Genomic DNA, 24,469 nt, shown 5'->3' on the forward strand with positions numbered 1-24,469 from the left:
CCATATTGTTGCATGTATCAGGACTTCATTCCTTTTTATGGCTGAATAATATTCCATTGTATGCATATACCATGTTTTGCTTATCCATTCATTGGTTGATGGGGACTTAGGTTGCTTCCATCTTTTGGCAATTGTGAATAATGCCGCTCTAAACGTTGGTGTACAAATATCTGAGTGCTTGCTTTCAATTCTTTTGGGTATATTCCTAGTAATGGGATTGCCAGGTCATATGGTAGTTCTATACTTAGCTTCATGAGGAACTGCCAAACTATTTTCGACAGCAGTTGCACCATTTTACTTGCCACCAGCAATGAAGGAGTGACCAGCAATGAGTGTGTTCCTGTTTCTCCACATCCTCGCCAACACTTGTTATTTTCCAGTTGTTCAATAGCAGCCCTTCTAACGGGTGTGAAATGGTATCTCAGTGTGGGTTTGATTTGCATTTCCCTTATGGCTAATGACATACAGCATCTTTTCATGTGTTTTTTGGCCATTTGTATACCTTCTTTGGAGAAAAGTCTATTCAAGTCTTTTGCCCATTTTAAAATTGGATTGTCTTTTTGTCGTTGGATTGAAGAATTTCTTTATATATTCTGCATATTGAAACCTTATCAGATATGTGGTTTCCAAATATTCTCTCCCATTGTGTAGGTTATCATTTCACTTTCATGATAAAGTCCTTTGAGGTACAAAAGTTTTAAATTTTGATGAGGTCCCATTTATGTATTTTTAACTTTGTTGCTTGTTCTTTGGGTGTAAAGTCTAAGAAACCATTTCTTAACACAAGGTCCTGAAGATGCTTCCCTATGTTTTCTTCTAGGAGTTTGATAATTCTAGCTCTTATATTAATGTTTTTGATCCATTTTGAGTTGATTTTGATATATGGTATGTACTTGGGGTCCTCCTTTTTTTTTTTTTTTTTTTTTTTTTTCAAATGGAGATAGAGTTTTCCCAGCACCATTTGTTGAAGAGACTAGTCTTTCCCAGTTGAGTGGTCTTTGCCACCTTGTCAAAAATCAGTTGGCCATAAATGTGAGGGTTGATTTCTGAGCTCTCAATTTGATTCCATTTTTTGGTCTATATTTCTGTTCTTGTGCCAGTAACATGCTGTTTTGATTGTTTTGGCTTCATAGTAAGGTTTAGGATCAGGAAGTTGTGAGTTCACCAACTTCATTCTTCTTTTTCAAGATGGCTTTAGCTATTTGGGGCCCCTTACCCTTCCATATAAATTTGATGATTAGCTTTTCCATTTCTGTAAAAAAGGTTTTTGGAATTCTGATTGGGATTGCATTGAATCTATAAATTGCTTTGGGTGGTATTGACATTGTAATGATATTTAGTCTTCCAGTCCATGAACACGGAATGTCCTTCCATTCATTTAGGTCTTCTTTGATTTCTTTTAGCAATATTTAGTAGTTTTCTATGTACAAGTCCTTTACATTCTTGGTTAGATTTATTCCTAGTCGTTTGATTCTTTTAGTTGCTATTGTGAATGGAATTATTTTCCTGATTTCTTCTTCCAATTGTTCATTGCTTGTGTATACAAACACTGCTGATTTTGAGGTGCTGATCTTGTACCCTGTCACTTTGCTGAATTCATTTTTTAGCTCTAGGAGCTTTGTTGTGGATTTTTCAGAATTTCCTGTCTATAGAATCATCTGCAAATAGGGAACGTTTTACTTCTTCCTTTCCAATTTGGGTGCTTTTTATTTCTTTCTTTCCTAATTGCTCTGACAAGAACTTCCAGTATAATGTTGAATAACAGTGGTGACAGTGGGCATCCTTGTCTTGTTCCTGATCTCAGAGGGAAAGCTTTCAGTCTTTCACTATAAAGTAGGATGTTAGCTGTGGGCTTTTCACATATGCCCTTTGTCATGTTGAGAAAGTTTCCTTCTGTTCCTAGTGTTCTAAGTATTTTATCAAGAAGGGGTGTTGTATTTTGTCAAATGCCTTTTCTGTGTCAATTGAGATGCTCACGTTCCCCACCCCACCCCCTTCGGTTAATGTGTATTACATTAATTTGACTTTATTATGTTAAACCACAGTTGCATACCAGGGATAAATCCCACTGATCATAGTGTATAATTTTGTCAATGTGCTGTTGGATTTGGTTTGCTAGTATGTTGGTGAGGAGTTTTGCATCTATATTCATAAGAGATATTGATCTGTAGTTTTCTTTTCTGGTGGTATCTTTATTTGGCTTTATTTTGAGGGTAATGTTGGCCTTGTAGAATGAGTTAGGAAGTGTTCCCTCCTATTTTGGGGGGGAAGAGTTTGAGCAGAAGTGGAATTAAGTCTTCTTGTAATGTTTGGTAGAATTCAAGATGGTATTTTTTTTTTTTTATTAAATTCAGTTTTATTGAAATACATTCACACACCATACAATCATCCATGATATACAATCCACTGTCCACAGTATGATAACATAGTTATGCGTTCATCACCACAATCTATCTCTGAACATTTTCCTTACATCAGAAAGAACCAGAACAAGAATAAAAAATAAAAGTGAAAAAAAAACACCCAAATCATCCCCCCATCCCACCCCATTTGTCCTTTAGTTTTTATCCCCATTCCTCCACTCATCCATACACTAGATAAAGGGGGTGTGATCCACAAGGTCTTCACAATCACACTGTCACCCCTTGTAATCTACATTATTATATAATTGTCTTCAGGAGTCCAGACTGCTGGGTTGGAGTTTGGTAGTTTCAGGTATTTACTTCTAGCTATTCCAATACATTAAAGCCTAAGAGGTGTTATCTATATAGTGCATAAGAATGTCCACCAGAGTGACCTCTCGACTCCATTTGGAATCTCTCAGCCACTGAAACTATTTCGTCTCATTTTGCATCCCCCTTTTGGTCAAGAAGATACTCTCAGTCCCACGATGCCGGGTCCACATTCATCCCCGGGAGTCATACTCTGCGTTGCCAGGGAGATTTACACCCCTAGGAGTCGGGTCCCACGTAGGGGGGAGGGCAGCGAGTTCACCTGTCGAGATGGCTCAGTCAGAGAGAGAGAGGGCCACATCTGAGCAACAAAGAGGTACTCAGGGGGAGACTCTTAGGCACCATTACATACAACTTTAGACTCTCCTTTGTGGTAATGAGCTTCATAAGGGCAAGTCCCATGCTTGAGGGCTCAGCACATCAAGATGGTATTTTTAACAGTGACTTATCACATCTGCTAATTTCATTTCCTCTCTTTGTTACAGATTGATGTTCTCAAGGCTGATCTGGAAAGTGCAGAATGGAAAATTTTGGAAAATCTTATTCTAGAAGATGTCCTTGAACAAATTGGACAGCTTGTCTTTGAGATCCATCTCCACTGGCCTGGATTTGAGGTCAGTGGCAGTGACAGCAGTGTTGTGCGCTTCTGGTACAGCCTTCTTAAAGAGTTGGAACTAAAGGATTTCAGGCTTTTTCACAGTTACAAAGACTTATCTAAACCCCAGCTATTCCTGAAGAAAGACATTTTCAATGCAAGTAGCTGTTATACTCTGAGTTGGGTGAACATGAGATGGAAACAGGATACAGGGACCACGTCAAGAACCCAAGGAAGTATTTACTGAGTGGTGCATGCCTGCGCTTCCAATTGTCTGCTCACCTATCCGGTCTCCCACTAGACTGTTATTTTTGCCAGCCAGGGACTGTGTTATCATCTCTGTAGTGCATGTAGACCTGTGCCTGGCATGTGGTCAGGGCACAGTAAATACTTGTTGAAAGGATGAACATAGGAATTGCCATGGAGTCAACTCCTATTCACCCAGACCCAGGCTCTTTGCCTTTTTACCTTTGACAGAGTGGGAAGGCTTGTCCTCCTCCACTTTAACTTGGAAGGTAGTCCCCCCACTCAGCCCAGTTTTTCCTAAAACTTATTACATATTTATAAACCCTGAATTCACCAACATTAAAAATTATTAAGAATTATGAAAAAACAACTAGATTCTCAGATACAAATTCTTAGATGCAACAGATTCTTGAGTCTATTGCCTACTGTTTACAATAAGGCTTACTTTCATTTGGCTTTGACTCACCTATTTCAAGGCTTATCTGTGCTCACCTTGTCAGTAGTATCCTCTGTAACATTGTGGATTTCCATCCTTTTTCATTAGCCTTTGCTGAAGCCCATGTTGTGGCTTTATAAGAACCACTAGTTCTGGCTTCTGGGAACTCACACACCCCAAATCCTGCTTTTGAATTTTAAAGACTAGACTATCAAGAGCTTCAAGTCAAGATACTTTTCCTACTTGGCCATAAATCCCTTTCTGTTCCTATGAAACTAAGCACAAAGATTTTTGGGGTCTTATTATTGCCTCCTCTGAATTCAATCCTGATTTCTCAACCAGACCTGCCTATGCTGTTAAATCTTTTTTTTTTCCCCTTTTAAATACATTATCAAAAATGTTGAGTTTTCCTTTACCATCAGTTGCCATCAGTGAAAAGCTTCTGACCTAAGGACCACAGTCTCTCTTTCCTGGATGGTTATACAATGTTTCAGTAGCATCAACCGTTTTTACATTTTTAGAAATTTAATCAGAAAGTGCAGGTTCTCAATAGTTCACATGATATCTATAATTTCTGTTTAGAGGATCAGACACTTTACCACTATGAATGATTTTCAAAAATCTGATTTTAGAGAAATTAATCAAATAGTAAAAACATATTCAAAGTTCTTACCTTACTATAAATTAAGTATTTTTCTGGAAATTTACATCCTGAGAGAGCTTGAAACTATATGTACATTGTTGGTTCAAAAAAAAATTGATGTGTGTGTGCGTGTGTGTGTGGGGGTGTGTAGAATGCCAATTATTAGTAAGACTTTTTTCCTTCCCCCCATTTTTTACTTCCTTCCAGACATTCCCTGGGCCTGGCTTTTTATTTCTTGTGGTGGTTTGCAAATACCAATCCTCAAGTGAGAAGCCAGAATATTTAGGATGATCTCACTCACCTGGGTTCCAAAGAGAACAAGACTTTCTGAATTAGCATTGATGATTTTTTAAAATATAAATGATGTTTTTATTTAAAACACATAATACACTAATTAAAGTCATTGAGCTGAGAGGACCAGCTTGAGTTAAGTATGATTTGAATAGTAGTTCAGTTGCTTTTAATGTACATAGGTATTTCAAAAGTGTGGCAGGGTCCATAAAAACACTAAAGCAGCTTTTACTTTTAGTTTGTACGGGACAGTCTCCAAAACAGAGTTAACTTTAGCCCACTTCTTGTTTGGATTATATCATGGATTCTTTTTAAAAAAATTTTGTAACAATTTTATATACTAAGGAATATCTAGTAAACCTTTTTATACACTAAACCTTTAAACTTTTTATACACAAAGTGTGAAAAGCACTCTACTCTTTTAAGTGTGTACAGCCTGATTAGCTTTTAGGTATGTACATATCCATATCAAGATTCTTAATTCATGAAATTGCAGATTGATGGCCTTACCAAAAGTTCCCTTTGTACAGGATGAATTAACTATTTATTCCAGATTGGTGGGGCAGAGCGTTGAGATCATCCCACTATATATATCTGAAGCAAGAATGGTTGTGCTGTTAAAAAAAAATGAGGTGCTCAAAAGAAATCACAAATACACACACCCACACCCACCTACTAGGCCGCCTGTTCGGTAGTTATTTGTACTTGCTTTATCTCTCTGTCCTTCATTCCCTTTTTGGATAGTTTGAAATTTATGATGAACACTCTGACTTTTTGCTGTGGTTTCCCTACTTTTAGAATTTATTATGCTTATTGTGTAGGCCGGGGTTTCTTAATCTTGGCATTATTGCTATTTGGGGCTGGGTAATTCTTTGTTGGGAGAGGAAGCTATCCTGTGAGTTGTAGGATGTTTGGCAGCACCCCTGGCTTCTACCCACTAGATGCCAATAGCACCTCCTCTCAGTTATGACAACCAAGATGTCTCCAGACATTGGCAGATGCCCTCGGAGGACAGTCACCCTCTGTGGAGAGCCACTGGACAGGCCATGAGAAGGGGCCAAGGTGACCACAGCACAGGTGTTCGGGGACATCCTGCTTGCCCTTGTAGAGACCAGGCAAAGCACTAACCACCACCACCACCACCATCATAACCTCCACAAAAGCAAACAAAATGCAAAAAACAAAATCAAGAACTACTATTTACCAAAAGCCTACTATGTGCCCAGCGTTTTGCATAGTTTAATTCTCCCAACAATTCTGCAAGCAAGTGTAATTTTCCTGATTATATGAAGAAGGAAACTCGGGGGGGTTAAATAGCTATTAAAATCACTCAATTAGCAGGTGGTAGAGCAGAAATCCAAATCTCATTGTGTCAGATCCCAAAACCCATGCTTGATTCCCCTCCACAAGGCTGCCTCTGTAGCCTTTACCAGACATAAGATGTGGTATCCTAACGGCAAATTTTTGCCTCCCTATTATTAACAAAAGAGGGAAAACTACAAATATGCTTAGACCGAACCTGTAAATCTGTTAGAGTTGGGCTCTTCCTGTGGCATATAGGTTTGCTTAACTTAATCTACTTGAGTAAAACAGGCCCCCAGGTGTAAGCTCACTGAAGTGGGACTCAGCCACTTCTCTGTCAATATATTTCAGCTGCCAGAAAAGCTGGCAAGGCCTGGAAGGGGCTCTTGCGCCCCAACACTTGGCATTTTCTTCCTGGGCATTAGAAAGGGCACAATCTACTTGGAACTGTAGCACAATTGCACTTGTGCTTAAGACTAGTCTTTGACCTGCAGTTAAAGGAGTTAAGATATAAGTATCTGTGACATACATCTTCTTCTTACCAAAGTAGTGTTCGTAAATGCTTCTGAAAACATGAATTTAATAATGCTCTTATCAAATGATAATTAAAACTATTCTTTTTTAAAGTGAAAGATATGAGCTCAGAAGTTGCCTTTTAGCACATTAAAACTCTAAATTTGCTCACAATTTGAGACTAACGTAAAAGAAACACAATTACCCCTCTCCCTTTTCTTAGAGTGACTGCATTTGTTGCAGTTGTAATTGGTTATCATATAAATACTTGTAACTATCTGACATGTTCAAATGAAGAGGGCCAGGGAGAAATGAATTGCTTGAAGGTCCACTAGTGTTTTTATCAGGGTAGAACAAGAATAAATTCATGAATTTACAGTGTTTAGTCCACATCACTCATTCATGTAAGGACTTCTACTCTGGTTATAAGATCTTTTAGTAAATCACAGTGCAAGATTTGCATTTTCTAAGTATTACATGTTTTAATTTTGCAAAGCTTGGATTTAATACCAAGAAGTCAGGCTCATCATCTTTTGCGTTTAAAAATGAGGGCCTCCATTAAACAGATTATTATACTTGACCTTCAAGATCAATTAACCTAAGTTCTTTTCTGCTAAAACCAGCACATGAAACATATAATATTTTTCTTACAAGTTTTTCTTAGTGCTTGGTTTTGTGCAATAAAATTCTTTGAAATAGTAATGTTTTTTTTTGTTGTTTTGTTCTTCTGTCAAGGTTGAATTCTAAACCAGACTATTTCAATACAGAAACCAAATATACACATGACTGATAATCAATATGTACCAGATTTATAGTGGTTGGTAAATGGCTTTTGTCCTGAGTTCCACAGAGGGTCCCCTTCCACTAGGCCCTCTCATAGGCCTTCTGGACCTCCCTATGATTGGGCAATTAATGGGTTAAAACACGGTCCAAGAGGCAGCCTTGAGGACCCTGCCCCAGCACCATGGTTATTTTCTATTCTAACTGATCTGTGTCCTGTCTTAGTGGTCACTGATTTTGAGTATCACCCCCAGGAAAGGAATATGTAATAAACAAAGGTATAGGTGGGTTGCTGAATATTAATGAGAAACCACAATTATTTATCAATAAAAATAAGCTATTTTTAAAGAAAATATTTCTCAAAGACCTGGTATCAGATCACACATCGTTTCCTTAGGGACCCCCTATTTAAGGTGCCTGACTGTGTGTTCCCACAGTCCCCTCTACTCCCTGTCTTCAGACTCCTTGTACTTGAATGTATCTCCTTGTATGTCTCTCTGTCCTACCAAACTAAGCACCACGAGGGTAAGGGCCATGTATATAGGCTCAGTCCTACACGAAGCCTGCTGGGTCAAATGTGCTCAATTAACATTTGTTGAATATGAAAGAAAAAATTATTTCATCATTTGTTACTGAAGTTTTCTTGTGTGGCATTATACATAACTTTGGAATTTAGATGGGCCACTGTCCTTCATTTTGGTTAATAAAAATTTAGGCACAGTTTGTTCTTTTCTTGACATAATGTTTATTGCGCTGCATGTGGTAGTCCTCATTTCTGCATGCTACCCTAGAGATCTTCTTGACCTTGGGGACCTGAGAGTTAAAAGCTTTTAAGGCTCAATTATTATTAGGCATCTAAGTCCCAGAATATTAAACCTTAATTTTCCTTTCTCACTCCTCATTGTCCTTTCTTCTCATAAATTCCTGGTAAATATACTTTTAAGAGTCAGTATATAAAACTACATTTCATAGTAGTGTGGAGAAAAAATTTCAGTTTATGAGAGAAGGAAGGTATGAGGATAGGAGGTTGTTTCTGCCAAGGATAGGAGGTAGTCTTTTTAAAAACATGATTAAAGCCACACTGATTCTGTAGGACAAAATGACTAATATAGTTGTTTAGTAAGGTGTAAAACAGGCCGAAAAAGGTATTATGCTCACAAGACTGACTTAACTATAAGCCAAAGAAACCTCCTTGTGAGCACAATTGTGAGAAGTGATGGTAACTCTTCTCTAATGGAAGGGACACATGAGACTTGTCATCCAAGGCTTTGATGTTTCATTGCCAATGTTCTCTTTCAGGTAATTTATAAACATGTTAAGGACACCAACCATCCCCACCACAATGCATCCTCAAGAATCACTCTATGCTTATCTACCTAGAAAAGTGCCTGTTTGATGCTACTTCCTGATCCTTATCTTAGAACTGGCTTTTTATTTAGCGTAAAAATAATCCCAGTTTGGGCTTCCATATTTAAATATTCATTCAATTAAAGTATTCACTAAAGCCTCCCTTTTATTCTAGTTTTTAGGTAGGAAGCCTGCCCTGGGTAAGGGTTGCAATGAGGTAAAGAAGCCATATGGTAACCACTTAAGTTCAATAGCAACATGATCTTGGGACTTTTTTTGTGCTGGAAAAGTACCCCTCTCGTTTTTGTTCTCTTAAAATGGGGAAATCCCGACTCCCTGCCACCATGAAATGAATAAATATGTAATGTGTTAATCTGTGTGCTCTGAGGGCACTGCCCTGTTGTTGTTGTTTTATTAGAACAAACACATTTATATACTTGAACATATCATGCCAACTTCTAAAGCATAGTTTTTTTTTTCAGTAACGTCAAAGAGACCCATTTGAAATCTGTAAATGGTTTTATTTGATGTCTCAGCAGAGTTAAGACTAAAAAAGAGAATAAAGACAAACATTTCAATAACATTTTCTACAAAAAATGCTTTATTTAAAAATATGATCTTTTTAAAAAGAGACAACTTTTATATACAGTTACTGAGTTCAGAAACAGTCAAAAACACAATAAAGTAAATGAAAATTTAGAAGTTATGATTGGTAACACGTACAATACTGTGCTGAACAAGACAGTTTAAAGCTATGATTAATTCTTTTTGCCCCATCATATTTCACTAATTCACATCTGTAAAACCAGTGGTTGGGACTAAAGAAAAAATCTTGTCTATATCCTTTCCTCTTCAAATCTGCCACCCTTCCTGGCAGATACAAACGCACAGCAGCTAGGCAGTGTATACTTACTTCTTTGAGTGCCGCATCCAAAAAATGTCTACTTTTATTGCTTTTCTATTTTCTTCTTTGAGATTCATGTATATGTGGCTATAGGGCCTGGTCACATATACAGGGCCTTTTTTAAATTCAAATTTAAATTTTTAAAAATAGGCACTCTATAAAAGCAAGAATGACTGCTACTGATAGCACAGGACTCAGTGCCTGATGTCCTCAAGATATCGGCACTCATGATTTTGGTCTTCAAGTCAGCACTTTGAGCAGCTATTAACCAATCTTGTCCAGCATGGTACTGAAATATTTCAAACCACACTTAAACATCCAACATAGATTTGCGATAAAACAGGAGAAATGGCTTGTCAAACTAAAGTGCTGTTAGGTACTATATTCAAGAGGCTATCTTGAATTAGTATTTTGAAGTTTTAAAACTTTTTTTTTTAAACCACAATCACTGATTCTCAAACTGGAGAACCTTGGCATCTTCCTGGAGTGCCATTTTTTTTCAAAAATTTGGAAAGAAGTTTAAAATTTTTCCTATCTTAAAAGGTTCTGTTGTATATATTCACCAGCAAAATCAGAATTGTTTTAAAGATGAAACATATGACTTCAAGGCAGTGACAAAACTGACATTTTGGACTATGTCCTCATATCCTAGCTTAGATCCCATGCCCTATGCTCTCATATCCTTCCCCTTAGAGGGGTATTTCAGCAGTAACACCAGTGAAGCAACAAACTAGGCGATCTTGATTTCTCAAAGTGTAGCCAGGTCCTTAATGACAGCGGAAACAAGTAAAATTCAAAGTCTTGGCTCATTCTCTTGAGATTTATCTTCTGAAATAATGCAATTCTCTGATTAAATGTATATAGTCTGTCTATCAGGAAGAGAGTCACGGAAAAAACTCTGAATTTTATTTTAAATTGTTTAATAATTAGAGGAATGCTGCAAAGAAGACTGCTGATATACAACTAAAATATATAACACATGCCATAGAAAATGGTGGAACTCACGAAGCCAAAAGATTAGAACTTGACCCACTGCAAAGAAATAATGGGAACACAATTCTGGGTGGCTTTATCCTTCTTTCAGATTTATGTTAAATTACATCATCACTCTTCTATACTGCCCTTTTTGTTGTTGTTGTTGAAGAGGTTAAGTATATGGTACCTTTCTGACTTACTGTTCATCAATTACATTACCTCTTCTAGAACACTAACTCCATTAGGGATCCTTCCTTTCGGTATAGTCATGAGGGTATTCAAACTGCCCACCAATAATAACTATTTATTGTCAAATAGTCAATGGTAATTCCCTGTATAAATGGTATCTATAAAGAATACAATGAAGTTGCCAATGAAATTATATGCATCAAATTTACAAAGTTAATTTTTTTAAAACAAGGAGTCAACTTCATAAAGCCATGTCAGGAAAACATTATCTGTAAATCAAGTTGTCACCCAACACATTTAATAATTAAATACAGTTAAATATGACACCAGATCAAAAATGATCCTAGATAGTTTCAGGATTAATTCATTAATCCCACAATTAATGAGACCATCCCAGCCACATGTTATGACCTTAGATGTTTCATGGGGATGCCATACTGCACCTATACACACTTTGTCATGAGCTTTAAATCGACTATAGAGTTTTGTGGTCTTCCAGTCCCAAATGTTTAATTTTCCATTTCCATCTCCTGAAATCACGTAGCTATAATTGGAAGAAAAATAAATTCAAATTCTTTAAGCACTTTAAACTGGTAAAGTGGGATGAGGAACAGAGAAAGAGTATGTTTTTTTCAACTTAGCATAACAAAACCAACACGAATGTACAACACTCAGTGAGAATAACAAGGTAAGGTTTGAAGAAGTTCTACCAGAAAACCTCCCCATTTAGCCACCAATCTAAGAGTCAAAAATTATGTTTAACTGGGAAGACTGGGAGTCCTGGGGCCTCAATAAGCATCACAATTATTCTCTAGATAGAAACAGTGGAAGGGAACCAAATTCATATATATAATGACACATTTAGACCCATTCTATGGTAGTAGACTCTTCCATCTTCATAATTAATTTTTGGCTCTAACATCTTCCAAATAATGTCTAAGACTGGCCCAGAGGTAGCACTCTTAAGGCCCAAATACCAAGCTAAGCATATGAGGTCCAAGGATTTCTGAATTACTTGTACCTATATATTTTAGCTAAGAATAAGGGAATGAATGCCAAGTTGTACTCTTTAGAAAGATGTTAGGCTCCACAAATTCAGTGTGACCTAGAAAATGCTGGATTTGAGGCTTTAGTACAGACAAGCTGTAGTAATCTATTAACTTCAATACTGCAATACAGAATTCTCTGGTGCTCATGCAGTCTCAGCAATACAGTGATTAGTCTTCCTAGTCTTGTTTTTTTTTTTTTTTTAATCATCATTTTATTGAGATATATTCACATACCAAGCAGTCATACAAAACAAATTGTACTTTCGATTGTTTACAGTACCATTACATAGTGGTACATTCATCACCTAAATCAATCCCTGACACCTTCATTAGCACACACACAAAAATAACAAGAAATATAATTAGAGTGAAAAAAGAGCAATTGAAGTAAAAAGAACACTGGGTACCTTTGTCTGTTTGTTTCCTTCCCCTACTTTTCTACACATCCATCCATAAACTAGACAAAGTGGAGTTTGGTCCTTATGGCTTTCCCAATCCCATTGTCACCCCTCATAAGCTACATTTTTATACAACTGTCTTCGAGATTCATGGGTTCTGGGTTGTAGTTTGATAGTTTCAGGTATCCACCACCAGCTACCCCAATTCTTTAGAACCTAAAAAGGGTTGTCTAAAGTGTGCGTAAGAGTGCCCACCAGCGTGATCTCTCGGCTCGTTTTGGAATCTCTCTGCCACTGCCTAGTCTTGTTTTGAAAAGCAGAGAGAAAAGAACGTGGTCATATAGACAGGGATTTATTTGTGGATAAAAGACAAAGGGCTAAACAAAATAAGGAGATACACTGAAAAAGAACTTAAAAAATAATCAAAATTTTATGCCTTGTTTCTGCCCTTTTGGCATTTTGGCAGCTTGCAGATTTCTCTTACAATTATATAATGAAAACTATTTGTAAAGTGTTATTATTACTTGTATAACAGTAAGCTTATGTCATCGTATTTGAATATAAAGGGTAGATTAAGAGACTCAAACTTACCTCATGTCTGGTGAAAAGTCCACCTGACAAGCATATCCTCTACCATATGACCTTTAAAAATTTTTTTCTTATTTAATCTAAATCTGTTCTGTGCTCCAAAAATTAAGATTTGGTTGTCCATTGATTGGCATGCTAGCCATTTCCCTGTAAATTCAATAAATGAGACATTTTAGAGAATGCCAGAAAAATTTAAAAATACTTTCAATTTTATATTTTAAATGTTCACTGTCAGTATTCTTTTTTTCCCAGCTACTTTATAATAGTAATAATAGGAAATACATTTACCATACAACCTGTAAAGTGTTATAACTATGTCTCATTGGTAAAAAATATGTATTTATACAAAGTAATGGATTTTGCTCATAAAATTTTATTTTATTGGGCATCATAAAATCTTTCCTTTCTTTTTTCTTTCTTTCTTTCTTTCTTTCTTTTTTTTTTTGGTTAAAAACAGCAATACAGAAATTCCAAGTTGAAGCTTAACAGAACTAAACTAAAATCTTATGAAAATAAATTAATTTGTGGTAAGTATAAACAACAGAACTATAGGGAAGGAGAGACCTATGTTTGTTCATTATGGAAAAAGGAAATATTTAACTTTTAAGAAAACCTAGGATTATTAAATAAAACTGTACAATAAAAAGATATGATTAAAAAATTAAAAGTAACTGTTTTTCAAAGGCCATGAAGATAAAAGCAACAGAGTTCACCAAAGCCCCCACAGCCTAAACTGCAGGATCCATTTGTATCTTATAATATTTGTAAAAATTATTATTAAGGGGATGGTCAGACTAATGATCACAGTCTGAGCGGGTCAACAGCCTTGTTCAAGACAGACACAATGCTTGTGAAAGACTGATTACAATACTATACACATGTACATACACAGTAAATAAAAAATAAAGAATATTCCTAACAGTGAATATCAAGTTAGGACCCAGTTGGGTTGCTCTTTCCTCATAAAAATCATAGCACATTTGACAGTGATCACCAATTTGCCTGTGGCAGATGCCCTGATGGAAGAGCAAACCTGTCCTTGCCTCCTCTTCCTTGCTCTAAATCTTCAGTAGATGATTAACTCAAGTTAATCAAGTTAATTAATTGTGAGTTAATCAAGGCTTGGATGAAGATGTTCCCCAAATATCAGATCTTCCATTTAATACCCTCATTTAAGAGCTGTAATTATATCAGTATACTGTCAGTATATCTGCAGCACAAATTACCTTGTTCTTAAAAGGCAATGGATTATTGAATGGGACACACTATGACACAGATTTATCTTTTTTACTTTTGCCTGAGAAAATCTTTTATAGTGAATTGCTAAGATACTCCCATTATGGGAAATCAGACCTCAATTTTCCATCCCCTGAAAGGAAAAACAAAACTCACAATAAATCATTAAATGAGTTTTTGAACATAATTCTGCTGGAAGAATTATGAAAAAACAACTAGATTCTCAGAAGGAAATTCTTAGATGCTCAGCGGATGTTAGCTGTAAATCACTTTTTATTTTATTAAAAAAAAAAGACAAAACAAGAGTGGGTGAGGTGACTCATAGGAACCAGTGATTATTTCTAATATTGAAAATATGTCCTCACGCAAGCCTGGCACTGAGACAGTAAAGAATGGAATGGCTAAGGTTCTTTGAATACAGAAATTACACCGTGTCTTAGAAGCTCATTTGAAAACACATTCTATGTATTAACTAACCATTTGGAGACAAAGTCACTGCAGGCATTGAGTGCATACTGGGTTCTGCTATGTACTTGAAATCCACAGGGATATCCCTAAAAATTAAAAATAGCATATCAGAGTAAGTAGTTTTAAAAAGCACCTTAGAATAATTATCTGTGAAACAAAGGGAAAACATCCAAATAGAAGCACAACTGTTGAAATTATATATTTAAAAGACCTTCCATGAGACTTCCTAGAAAAAGAAAAATCGCAAAATGACACACCATATGCTTATGATAAGCCTTTTACTTTACTAAAGACTTTCCATGATAATTATGATGGTGTCAGTGATTTATTTTCTAACTGATTTGAACTATGACCTTTATGTTAAAAAAATATGTTACTGTAAGTTCTTTAATAATGGACTAAAAAATGTACCATGGTGGGCAGAACCAAGATGTCTGAGACAAGCCTACAGGAAGTATTCTTATTTTAGCTGCTGGTCAACTTTAACTAGTGTAGGTGATAGTGCTAAAAAAGCCTTCAGCAATGCAAGAAGATGGCAAGGCAAAGCTGTACAGGGATTTGTGAGCTGATCTAACCCCCCCCAGAAATAATGACCAAGGCCAAAAGATTAAATGCTTTGTACTTGGACATCTTCTATTTTCAGTTTAAAATGTAAAGTATTTCAAATGTGTTTGGTACAGGAGAAAAAGCATTCAAAAAAACAAACAAACAAAAAATCAACTCATGAATGATATAAAAGATAAAACAAAAGCAACAAAAATCCAAAACTAATCATCTAAATCTAGAACATTTTCATTTTTAATATTCTCCATGATAAAAATACTTTAGTAATTCGTAATTCCAAAAGGATTTTTGGTCTTGTTGCTTTTCACGAGACCAGAAATATTTTGTTTGGGAAATGTAATCTGATGAGTAACAGAAAATATGAAGCAGCAATTTCAATTTCAAACTATGATTTTAGTTCCGATACTGTGATTAACTGGAGACTGGCAATGATAATAATAATAATTTGCCTTTACGTAAGGATTTTCTCTATCCATCTATACATCCATCCAGAAGAAGCAAATGATTAGAACTTCTATCAGGGTCTTGGTGGAAGGGGAAAATTATTCAGGTATAACCTGGGGAATAATATCATTTGTCAAGTATCCAACTCTTTATACCTGTAAGGTACCAATCAGTACCAACATTCAGAATGGTCCCAATATAATGAAAGAGCCTTCATGTGAAAAAGGTTCAATTGTTTTCCCTTCCTCATGTTTATCATTAATGGCTAATAGTTTTATAATATGGATTAAAACGTAAGAGCATTTCTAAATTAAATTAACCATAATATGGGTTCTTATTAATCAAAGTTTTACTAAAACAAACAAAAAATGCTAATAGACCTCTTACTTCAAGGACTCTTGGTATAATGAGCTCTAGGACAAGAAACAAATCTGAACTACCCTTTGGATGTCATTATTTCTAGTGAAAATGTCTGCAAGACATGGTTATATTTAATAAACACAACACTACTTTCTAATTAAATGCTGTATTTCAGTGTAATAAGCTAGTAACACATATTTTACAAATAATCTTTAGTTTGGAAATTAATTCACCACCAAAACCACCAAAACCCTATGAGGTCTTAAGGACAAAAGATATAGTAGTTCAATCTTTGTAAAATTTTCTTTTAAAAATATTTTAACCAAATAAACTCCTTCAGGAGAAAAAATGTCTAGATATTTCATGAATTTAGCTGATTAGAGTATCACAGGTTGCTATCTAATTATAATCTCTTATTCTCCTACAGACCTATGCATAGCCAGAGTTTGGATAATACTGTTTAAGAAAACCAAGATTCCACTGGTTGGTTTTCTTGCATTACTAGGCTACTCTAAGCTGGTGTATGACGTAAAAGTTTGGCTAATACCTCTTGTCTGAATGCTCCAGTGCTTACCATTTTCCTACTGCTGGAGTCAGCTCTCACTCTGGGAAGTCAGGGCCTCCTTTCCTCTCCCATGAAGCTGCCAGGATCACTACTAATTGCTCTTAAGGACGGGGGAATGCAGTGAAACACTCTTCCAGGGATCCTGAGTTGGTTTTGATTCCTACTCTTTTTTTGTAGCAAGACTGATCTTGAATTTTATTGCTTTCTGACTAATCAAACTGCATACAAATTAGTTTCTCTCCCCACAAGTCCGTCCGTTCATTTAACTATCCATACCACCAAGAACTCAAGCTTTGGAATCAGTGTGATTCAAATTGGAATTCTGGCCCTTTCATGTTCTAGGTAACCTTAGGAAAATTATTTAACCTATCTTAATTTCCTCATCTATACAATGAGGATAACAACAGGCACTTAAAGTATGCTAAAAGCTGTGGGAAGCAAAGGGCAGTGAGGGATGATAATGTAGACATGCCTATCTATCCTCAGCTGAGGGTGGGTCAGGAAGACTCACAGAAGTGAGGATTGAACTGGAATACAAAGGATATTTACTGTTTCATCTAATATGAAACAATATCATGATTTTTTTAGGAGGAGTATTTCTTAAGATCTGAGAGGGAAAAAAAGAAACACACTAATATCATCTCTTAATTTAATCATAGTACTTTGCTGACTAATGCTTTAATTTAGAAAACATATACAAGTGTTCTTAAGTCCTATATTTGGTATAGGATTTAAATATTTACCAATTTCTTTTATATCATTATCATTCTGCATTTCAAACTAGAGTTGAAATATTATCTGAAAGTAGAAATATTTGAAAGTTTAAGTATAACCAAACTGTTACAGTATATAAAACAAAATAGGTATATGTATATTTAATCTCCAGAGTATTACGCAAATGATCCAATGAGGCTCATATAAATCTTGGTGTCCACATCATATTCTCTGCATGGGACATCATTTCTGAAGCAAGAAAGATCTTAATTATAAAGTAGTTTTAAATCATGGACTTTAGGAATGATGCTATATGTTAAGACTATATATGAAGTATAGTCATTCTCCTCCGTTAATTGGGGTCAATTTGGAGGGGTGTACTGGTGTTAAAATATAGCAGGGACTGGCTCAGCTCCTCAAAGGGACTCAGTTGGCCATGGTTTGCTTCCCACTTCTTTTCGTTTGTTTGTTTTCTTGAATGCAGTTTTATTGAGAGATATTCACACACCATATAATTCATCCAAATGATACAATCAGTGGCTCACAGTATCATCATACAGTTGTGCATTCATCGTCACAATCAATTTTAGAACATTTTCACTACTCCAAAATAAAGAAAAAATAAATAAAAAACAACCTCCAAAAAATCCCACATGCCTAATCCCCCCTATTATTTATATATATTTTTTGTCTTTATTTTATTACTCATCTGCCCTTACACTGTGCTTCCCACTTCTTCACAAAGATTAACTGTTGGGATTGGGAAGAACACTTTTGAGTCCCTGTGAGATTATAATCATGGTTGAGCTGTGCTTCAAAAACTGACCATGGAAACAAGTTGGATTACATCCAAACATTCATTTTAACAAAAAGATTACAATGCACCTCTTTGCGACTAAATTATAAATTATGAACTATGATACGTAATGAAGCTAGTATTTCTTAGTTTAGAAAGCGTTTTTTTCTCTAGGAAAAGCCAAATTAGTCAACATATTCTGTTTATTTTCTACAAGTAAAACATGGTTTTCTACCATTAGGCAGAACACAAGGTGATAATACACAGCAATTTTCAGTGTGGAATAATTATAAAGCAGACATTTTAAAAATTAAGAGATTATCAATATTTCTTTGGGTTGGTTCTAAGTCCAGAATCTTATGATGTTCAATCCCTAGAATAACCAATATAGTCTATACATTTTGGCCCCAACTTCTCTCCATTCATTTTGCAAAGATGTATAAGATACTTAATAAAAAAATATAAGAAGAAAGCAAAGTATAAACCTATACCAACTGCAAGAAAAATGGCTCAAAATATATATCTCCTTTGGATAAACTATCCAAAGACTGTAAAGTGTAGCACGTTAAAAATTTTATTTCCTTATTGCAGATACTTAACTAGTTAAAGTGGTTGAATGACAAGTCAGAGATCACAGTTGGGAAAATATTCAAATGATTGTTTATTATAAGGCTTTGTTTTGTCTACACCTTTTTAAATTCCTTGCTTATATAAATAAATCAAGATTTCCTACTGATGGAAACTTACCATGCCCAAACTCTTAGGCTTTTATCATCAGATGTGCTTACAAATCTCCTATTCTCATCAACAAAACAATGGTGTTGACAGCTCCCAAATGCCGATCATATTCCTGCACAATTCTTCTCCACTTCGAATGTCCACTACATATCAAACAAGAGAAAAGCTGAAGATAGAAGTGGAACAGATTATGGAAACCAACAAAGATCATAATTCTGGCAAGTAGAAAGGGAAAAAGATCTCTGACATAATATATCTACAAATATTCTTAAAGAGCTAAAAGAGCAGCCGTCCATAAAAGTAGCAAATATTAATCTAGTTAACATTCTTTATCCCATCCGCTGTTACAACATACATAAAGCTCAGGAATCTGAGTAAAAATACTGTGAAAAGACTTACTTGCACAATCTTTTTATCAGACATCCCAGCCACAAAGAGATTTTGCTTATCTTCATCAGGATTAAATTTTACACAGTAGGGTACTTTTCGGTTTGTAAATCTTGATACACACTGTCCTAAAACCAAATACCCAAGTTAAGAAGGTAAAATAAATTTGACCACTTAAAGAGGACATTGGGATTAAGATCTAGGGATCATATGCATAAAAATTTTAACGAAGGGCAGTCTGCTTGCTCTTTACTGTAATCTACATTGTTCTTTTCACAGACTTTAATGATTAAAAACATTTTTTTCAAAAGTAAATCTGTACCATCAATTGCAGAACAGATAAGTGATAGTATATCCCATTTGTACAATGGAATACTACAAGTAATAAAAAAGTACAAATTACTGGTACAAGCAGCCACATAGTTGAATCTCACAGATATTATGTTGAAGGAAAGAAGCTAGAAACGTAAGAGTACCTATGAAATGATTCTATTTATAGGAAGTTCAAGAACAGGCAAAATGAAACCATGATGACAGAAGGCAGAACAGTGGTTACTGGACATAGGCACAGACTGGGAAAGGGTCTGAGAACCCCACAAAGAGTGCTGTTAGTATTCTACATCTTGATTTTGGTATTAGTTACACAGGTACATTATATATGTTGAAAAAAAAATCACTGAAGATTTATGCACTTTATATACATTGCTCTATGTATATTATATTTCGATTTTTTAAAAAAAACCTGTGAAGTGGTTTTTTTTCCCAACTTTTTTCTTAAACTAGGCTACTGGGGTAAATCACCTAGGCCACATGCCAAACCAATTACACAAGAATCTCTGGAGGTGGGACCCCCAGACATCAGTAATTTTTAAAAGCTCTCCTGGTGATTACAATGTGCACCAGATTTGAGAACCACTGCTGAAGAGGAAAGAGCATAGCCTGTAGCATCAGAAAACCCTTGGTTTGAAACTCATCTCTGCCACTTACTAGCTATGTGACCCTGGAAGATAACCTCTTTATGCTTCAGCTTCTTCATCTTTAATGTTACAACATTACTTATCTCATAGAGAATATTTTAAGGGTTGAATGAGATACTGCATATAAATGCTTAGCGTGCTCGGTAAAGGGTAAGTATTCAATAAAGATAAGCTATTACCATTACCCTTAAAAGTAAGATGAAAGTTTTCTAATTATATATTATATTAGCTACAAGGTACCTATGCAATTAATATGGCTGTGGCTACACAAAACCAAATGGCCCATGAAGGTTTAGCACTACATTTTAATCAATTTGAGCAATTAAATTTAATACTAAAAAAAAAAAAAAAAAAACAAGGAAAAAAATATGTAGTGCCCCCTTGAGGAGCCTGTGGAGAATGCAGGGGTATTGGCCTACCCCACCTCGATGGTTGCTAACATGACCACAGACATAGGGGACTGGTGGTTTGATGGGTTGAGCCCTCTACCATAGGTTTACCCTTGGGAAGACGGTTGCTGTAAAGGAGAGGCTAGGCCTCCCTATAATTGTGCCTAAGAGCCTCCTCCCGAATGCCTCTTTGTTGCTCAGATGTGGCCTTCTCTCTCTAGCTAAGCCAACTTGAAAGGTGAAATCACTGCCCTCTCCCCTACGTGGGATCAGACACCCAGGGGAGTGAATCTCCCTGGCAACGTGGAATATGACTCCTGGGGAGGAATGTAGACCTGGCATCGTGGGACGGAGAACATCTTCTTGACCAAAAGGGGGATGTGAAAGGAAATGAAATAAGCTTCAGTGGCAGAGAGATTCCAAAAGGAGCCGAGAGGTCACTCTGGTGGGCACTCTTATGCACAATTTAGACAACCCTTTTTAGGTTCTAAAGAATTGGGGTAGCTGGTGGTGGCTACCTGAAACTATCAAAATACAACCCAGAACCCATGAATCTTGAAGACAATTGCATAAAAATGTAGCTTATGAGGGGTGACAATGGGTTTGGGAAAGCCATAAGGACCACACTCCACTTTGTCTAGTTTATGGATGGATGAGTAGAAAAATAGGGGAAGGAAACAAACAAACAAACAGACAAAGGTACCCAGTGTTCTTTTTTACTTCAATTGCTCTTTTTCACTTTAATTATTATTCTTGTTATTTTTGTGTGTGTGCTAATGAAGGTGTCAGGGATTGATTTAGGTGATGAATGTACCACTATGTAATGGTACTGTGAACAATTGAATGTACGATTTGTTTTATATGACTGCGTGGTATGTGAATATATCTCAATAAAATGAAGATAAAAAAATTTAATTCTGTTTATCACAATTTATTGTGCTAGGTGATGCAGGGTAACAAAAAGATCAATTAGATAATCTATGGAAAATTTCAAATTTGCTTGTCTATCAGTATGTTCCTTTGTAAACTGTATGTGGTGAAAACAAAGTTTCATAGTGACAGAGCTACTTACATAGCCGAGTTTCAACTCTACAAACATATTTTTTGATATCAGCTAACAGTCAATGGTATGAGAATCAGCAGTTAGAGAAGGTACCATTTTGCCAGCGAAGACCATTCACAGTGTTTCATTAATGCTAACGTACAAGATAAATATAACTTAGTGTTAGTATAAATGGGCTCTTACCTGTCTCAGTGTCCCAGAGTTTCAGATACCTGTCATAGGCTGCACTGAGGAACTGTGTTCCTGCAGTATTGAAGCAGATGTCCCTAACAGCTTTACCGTGACCTAAGGGCAGAGACAATAGAAATGGAAGGGAGATGAAGTATCTTCTCTTAAAACATAAACACCGTAAGACAAATAGCATTAAACAGTGGTTCTCAAGCCAAGCTGTGCACCAAAACCACTGGAAGTATAGTGATGTGTGTGCTTGGGAATGTGGGTACCCCCCACCCCCAGGTGATTCTGATGCATAACAATTAGGTCAGAATTGAGGGAAAAGAGCCAACTTTTTTTTTTTTTTTAAGTTTGTCAAGGCAATCTCTTAATAGGTGGTACACACAACTGATGATTAAACATCCAAGAATTTATGGAAACATAACAGGCCAATTATTGCCATTGAAAAAGAAGAAACAGCTGACATTTTGAAGGTTCACTCTCAGATGGCTCACCAAACTAGAAGTGAAAACAAAGTGACCTAAACCTAAACTGCAGGAAATTGTAGCTCCTGTTCAATAATTGCATATTTTTGTGATCACATTACCAACTTTCACAGAAACTGATTCAGAATTTCAGAGACAAAGCCTTCTTGAAAACTAACATTAGCTTCTATTTTGTTTTAAGATGGCATTTTGCCAATAAATAAATTTTAAACTGCTGATTACACTTTACTAGGAAATCAATTTTGCTGGAGCAATAAACTCTTTTGAAAGTTACAGAGACAAATAAAATGTGGCTAAATGAAAGCAGAAACTTTCCTATCTTTCACTACCCCCACACCATGACCAAGACTGCCTGCCACATACAGTTGTGCAAAATGTGCATGGCACAGAATGTTAACTATATGCAGCAGCCCTGAACCTCCACCACCTATGAACTCTCATCAAGCAGGAGTCCCAGTAAGAGCTGCTATTATCTTCCTCAGTACCCCACTGAAATACAGTCTGCTGGTGCAGGAAAAGACAGATGGGGAGTAAATCCACTTTATCTGCAGGAGACATTTTATTCCCCTGTACAGAAGACTTCCTTTGGGGTGCTGCAGCACCTTGGGTAGTATTTATTTGTGTAGTGAGGCCATAAAATCATAACAAGGCACTGCAAAATGGACTCCTATTTTAATCTAAAATTAGAGCCACTGAGATTCACAAAAATAGAGTTTCAATGTGGTAGAGTTAAATTTGGAAGCAATAACTAGCCTTCACAAGAAATCTGACACATAAAAAATGAACTATTTTCTACCAAAAAGGCAGGTCTTACAAGGCCCTCCTCTCTTTGGCCTTCTTTCCTTCAAGGAGTTCTCTCAATCTCATCCTTTACTGTGCTTTAGCTGCCAATTCCCAACCTCTCTTTAAAGCTCGACACCTGGCTATCTGATTGCTTACTAGACATTTTCACCTCAGTATTTCCATCCCAAAGGCAGCTCAAATTCAGTGAGTCTAAAACCTCATCCTCTTATGTTCCCTACCTTGGTGAATGGAATCAGCATTCATCCAACCACCTTGGTGTAATCCTAGATTCCTGCCTTGCTCTTATCCCTCACATTCCTTTACTAAATTCCACTGATTTTAACTTTTAATCGTTCCCTTCCTCTGTATCTCTACTGCTTTGGTTTGATTAGGCTCTCACCAGCTCTAATCCAGACCAATGTAACCTTGTACTTTATTTCCCCGCCTCCAGGCTTGCTCCCCAAATTCATCCTCCATATCACCACTGTGATGTTTGTAAACTTAAAATCTCATCATGTTGCTTTCCTGTTCTAATGATGGTTTAAACTCCTTACTACTGGCACACAAGGTCCTCCAAAGCTCTGGTCCCCTTCTATTAATTTTCTCCACCTTCATCTCTCACCATAGCCTATATTCTGGCAATTCTGCCATACGGTGGTTCCCTCAAAGCATCATCCTTTCTCCTACCACTTTGCTTTTGTGTCTGCTGCTCTCTCTTCCTAGTTCCCTTTCTTTGCCTACTTGGGGGGCCCTACTCACCCTTAAAGACTCAGCTCAAGTCCATGAAGACTATCCTTCATATCAATGTAGGGAAATTACTGTCAGTAATGTTATCTTAGTTAAAAAAAGTCTTCCCAAACAGATTTAAAACCAGAGAGAAGAGAATTACCAATAAATGTTCGCAGACAGCGCCGGTCTCCATAAACCTCCCATAGCTGGGGAAAAAAACAACACATGGAAATATTAAATTGCATATTAGACTCCGGTAAAGTGACAACTTCAATCAGTAATAGTCACATGCCAGCTGTGCGTGTGCACACCTGTGTTTGTACAAGGGATTTAATCAAGGGCATTATACATCATTAAACATATTGCTTAATGCTGCCAATTTAGGTGTTACACTATTTGGACTACACACACACACACACACACACACACACACTTAGAAACTAAACTTTGAAATCTGGTACTGAAAGGTACACTGACAAGAGAACTTAACTAAAGATGGAGTTAATAAATGTGATTTTTTTTCTTATTGTTCTTTTGTTCTTTTCTGTATTTTATGTATTTTCTATGATGAAAAGTTTCTATGATTGAAATAATATGAACTACTTTTAA

At 36.2% G+C, this 24,469-nt stretch overlaps 2 protein-coding genes across 4 annotated transcripts in view; one reads left to right on the forward strand and one right to left on the reverse strand.

Moving 5' to 3' along the window:
* The window catches only part of METTL24 (methyltransferase like 24), a 124,523-nt gene that overhangs the window by 98,198 nt on the left and 1,856 nt on the right, over positions 1-24,469 (forward strand). For 2 of the 3 annotated variants that reach the window (XM_037842866.1, XM_037842868.1), the window contains one exon: positions 3,218-9,446. In XM_037842866.1, the coding sequence (XP_037698794.1) occupies positions 3,218-3,574 (357 nt within the window). In that variant the 3' untranslated portion in view covers positions 3,575-9,446. Of the gene's footprint in view, positions 1-3,217; positions 9,447-24,469 lie in introns of those variants that run through there. The other variant, XM_037842867.1, reaches the window with a different exon arrangement.
* The window catches only part of CDC40 (cell division cycle 40), a 48,691-nt gene continuing 33,688 nt past the window's right edge, over positions 9,467-24,469 (reverse strand). Inside the window, 9 exon segments of the mRNA XM_037842869.1 lie at positions 9,467-11,497; positions 12,992-13,031; positions 13,034-13,135; positions 14,702-14,778; positions 18,883-18,949; positions 18,952-19,003; positions 19,273-19,388; positions 21,873-21,974; positions 24,021-24,066. Of these exon segments, the coding sequence (XP_037698797.1) occupies positions 11,251-11,497; positions 12,992-13,031; positions 13,034-13,135; positions 14,702-14,778; positions 18,883-18,949; positions 18,952-19,003; positions 19,273-19,388; positions 21,873-21,974; positions 24,021-24,066 (849 nt within the window). The 3' untranslated portion in view covers positions 9,467-11,250.

Source organism: Choloepus didactylus, chromosome 7 (assembly GCF_015220235.1).
Source record: "Choloepus didactylus isolate mChoDid1 chromosome 7, mChoDid1.pri, whole genome shotgun sequence".
NCBI lineage: Eukaryota > Metazoa > Chordata > Mammalia > Pilosa > Megalonychidae > Choloepus > Choloepus didactylus.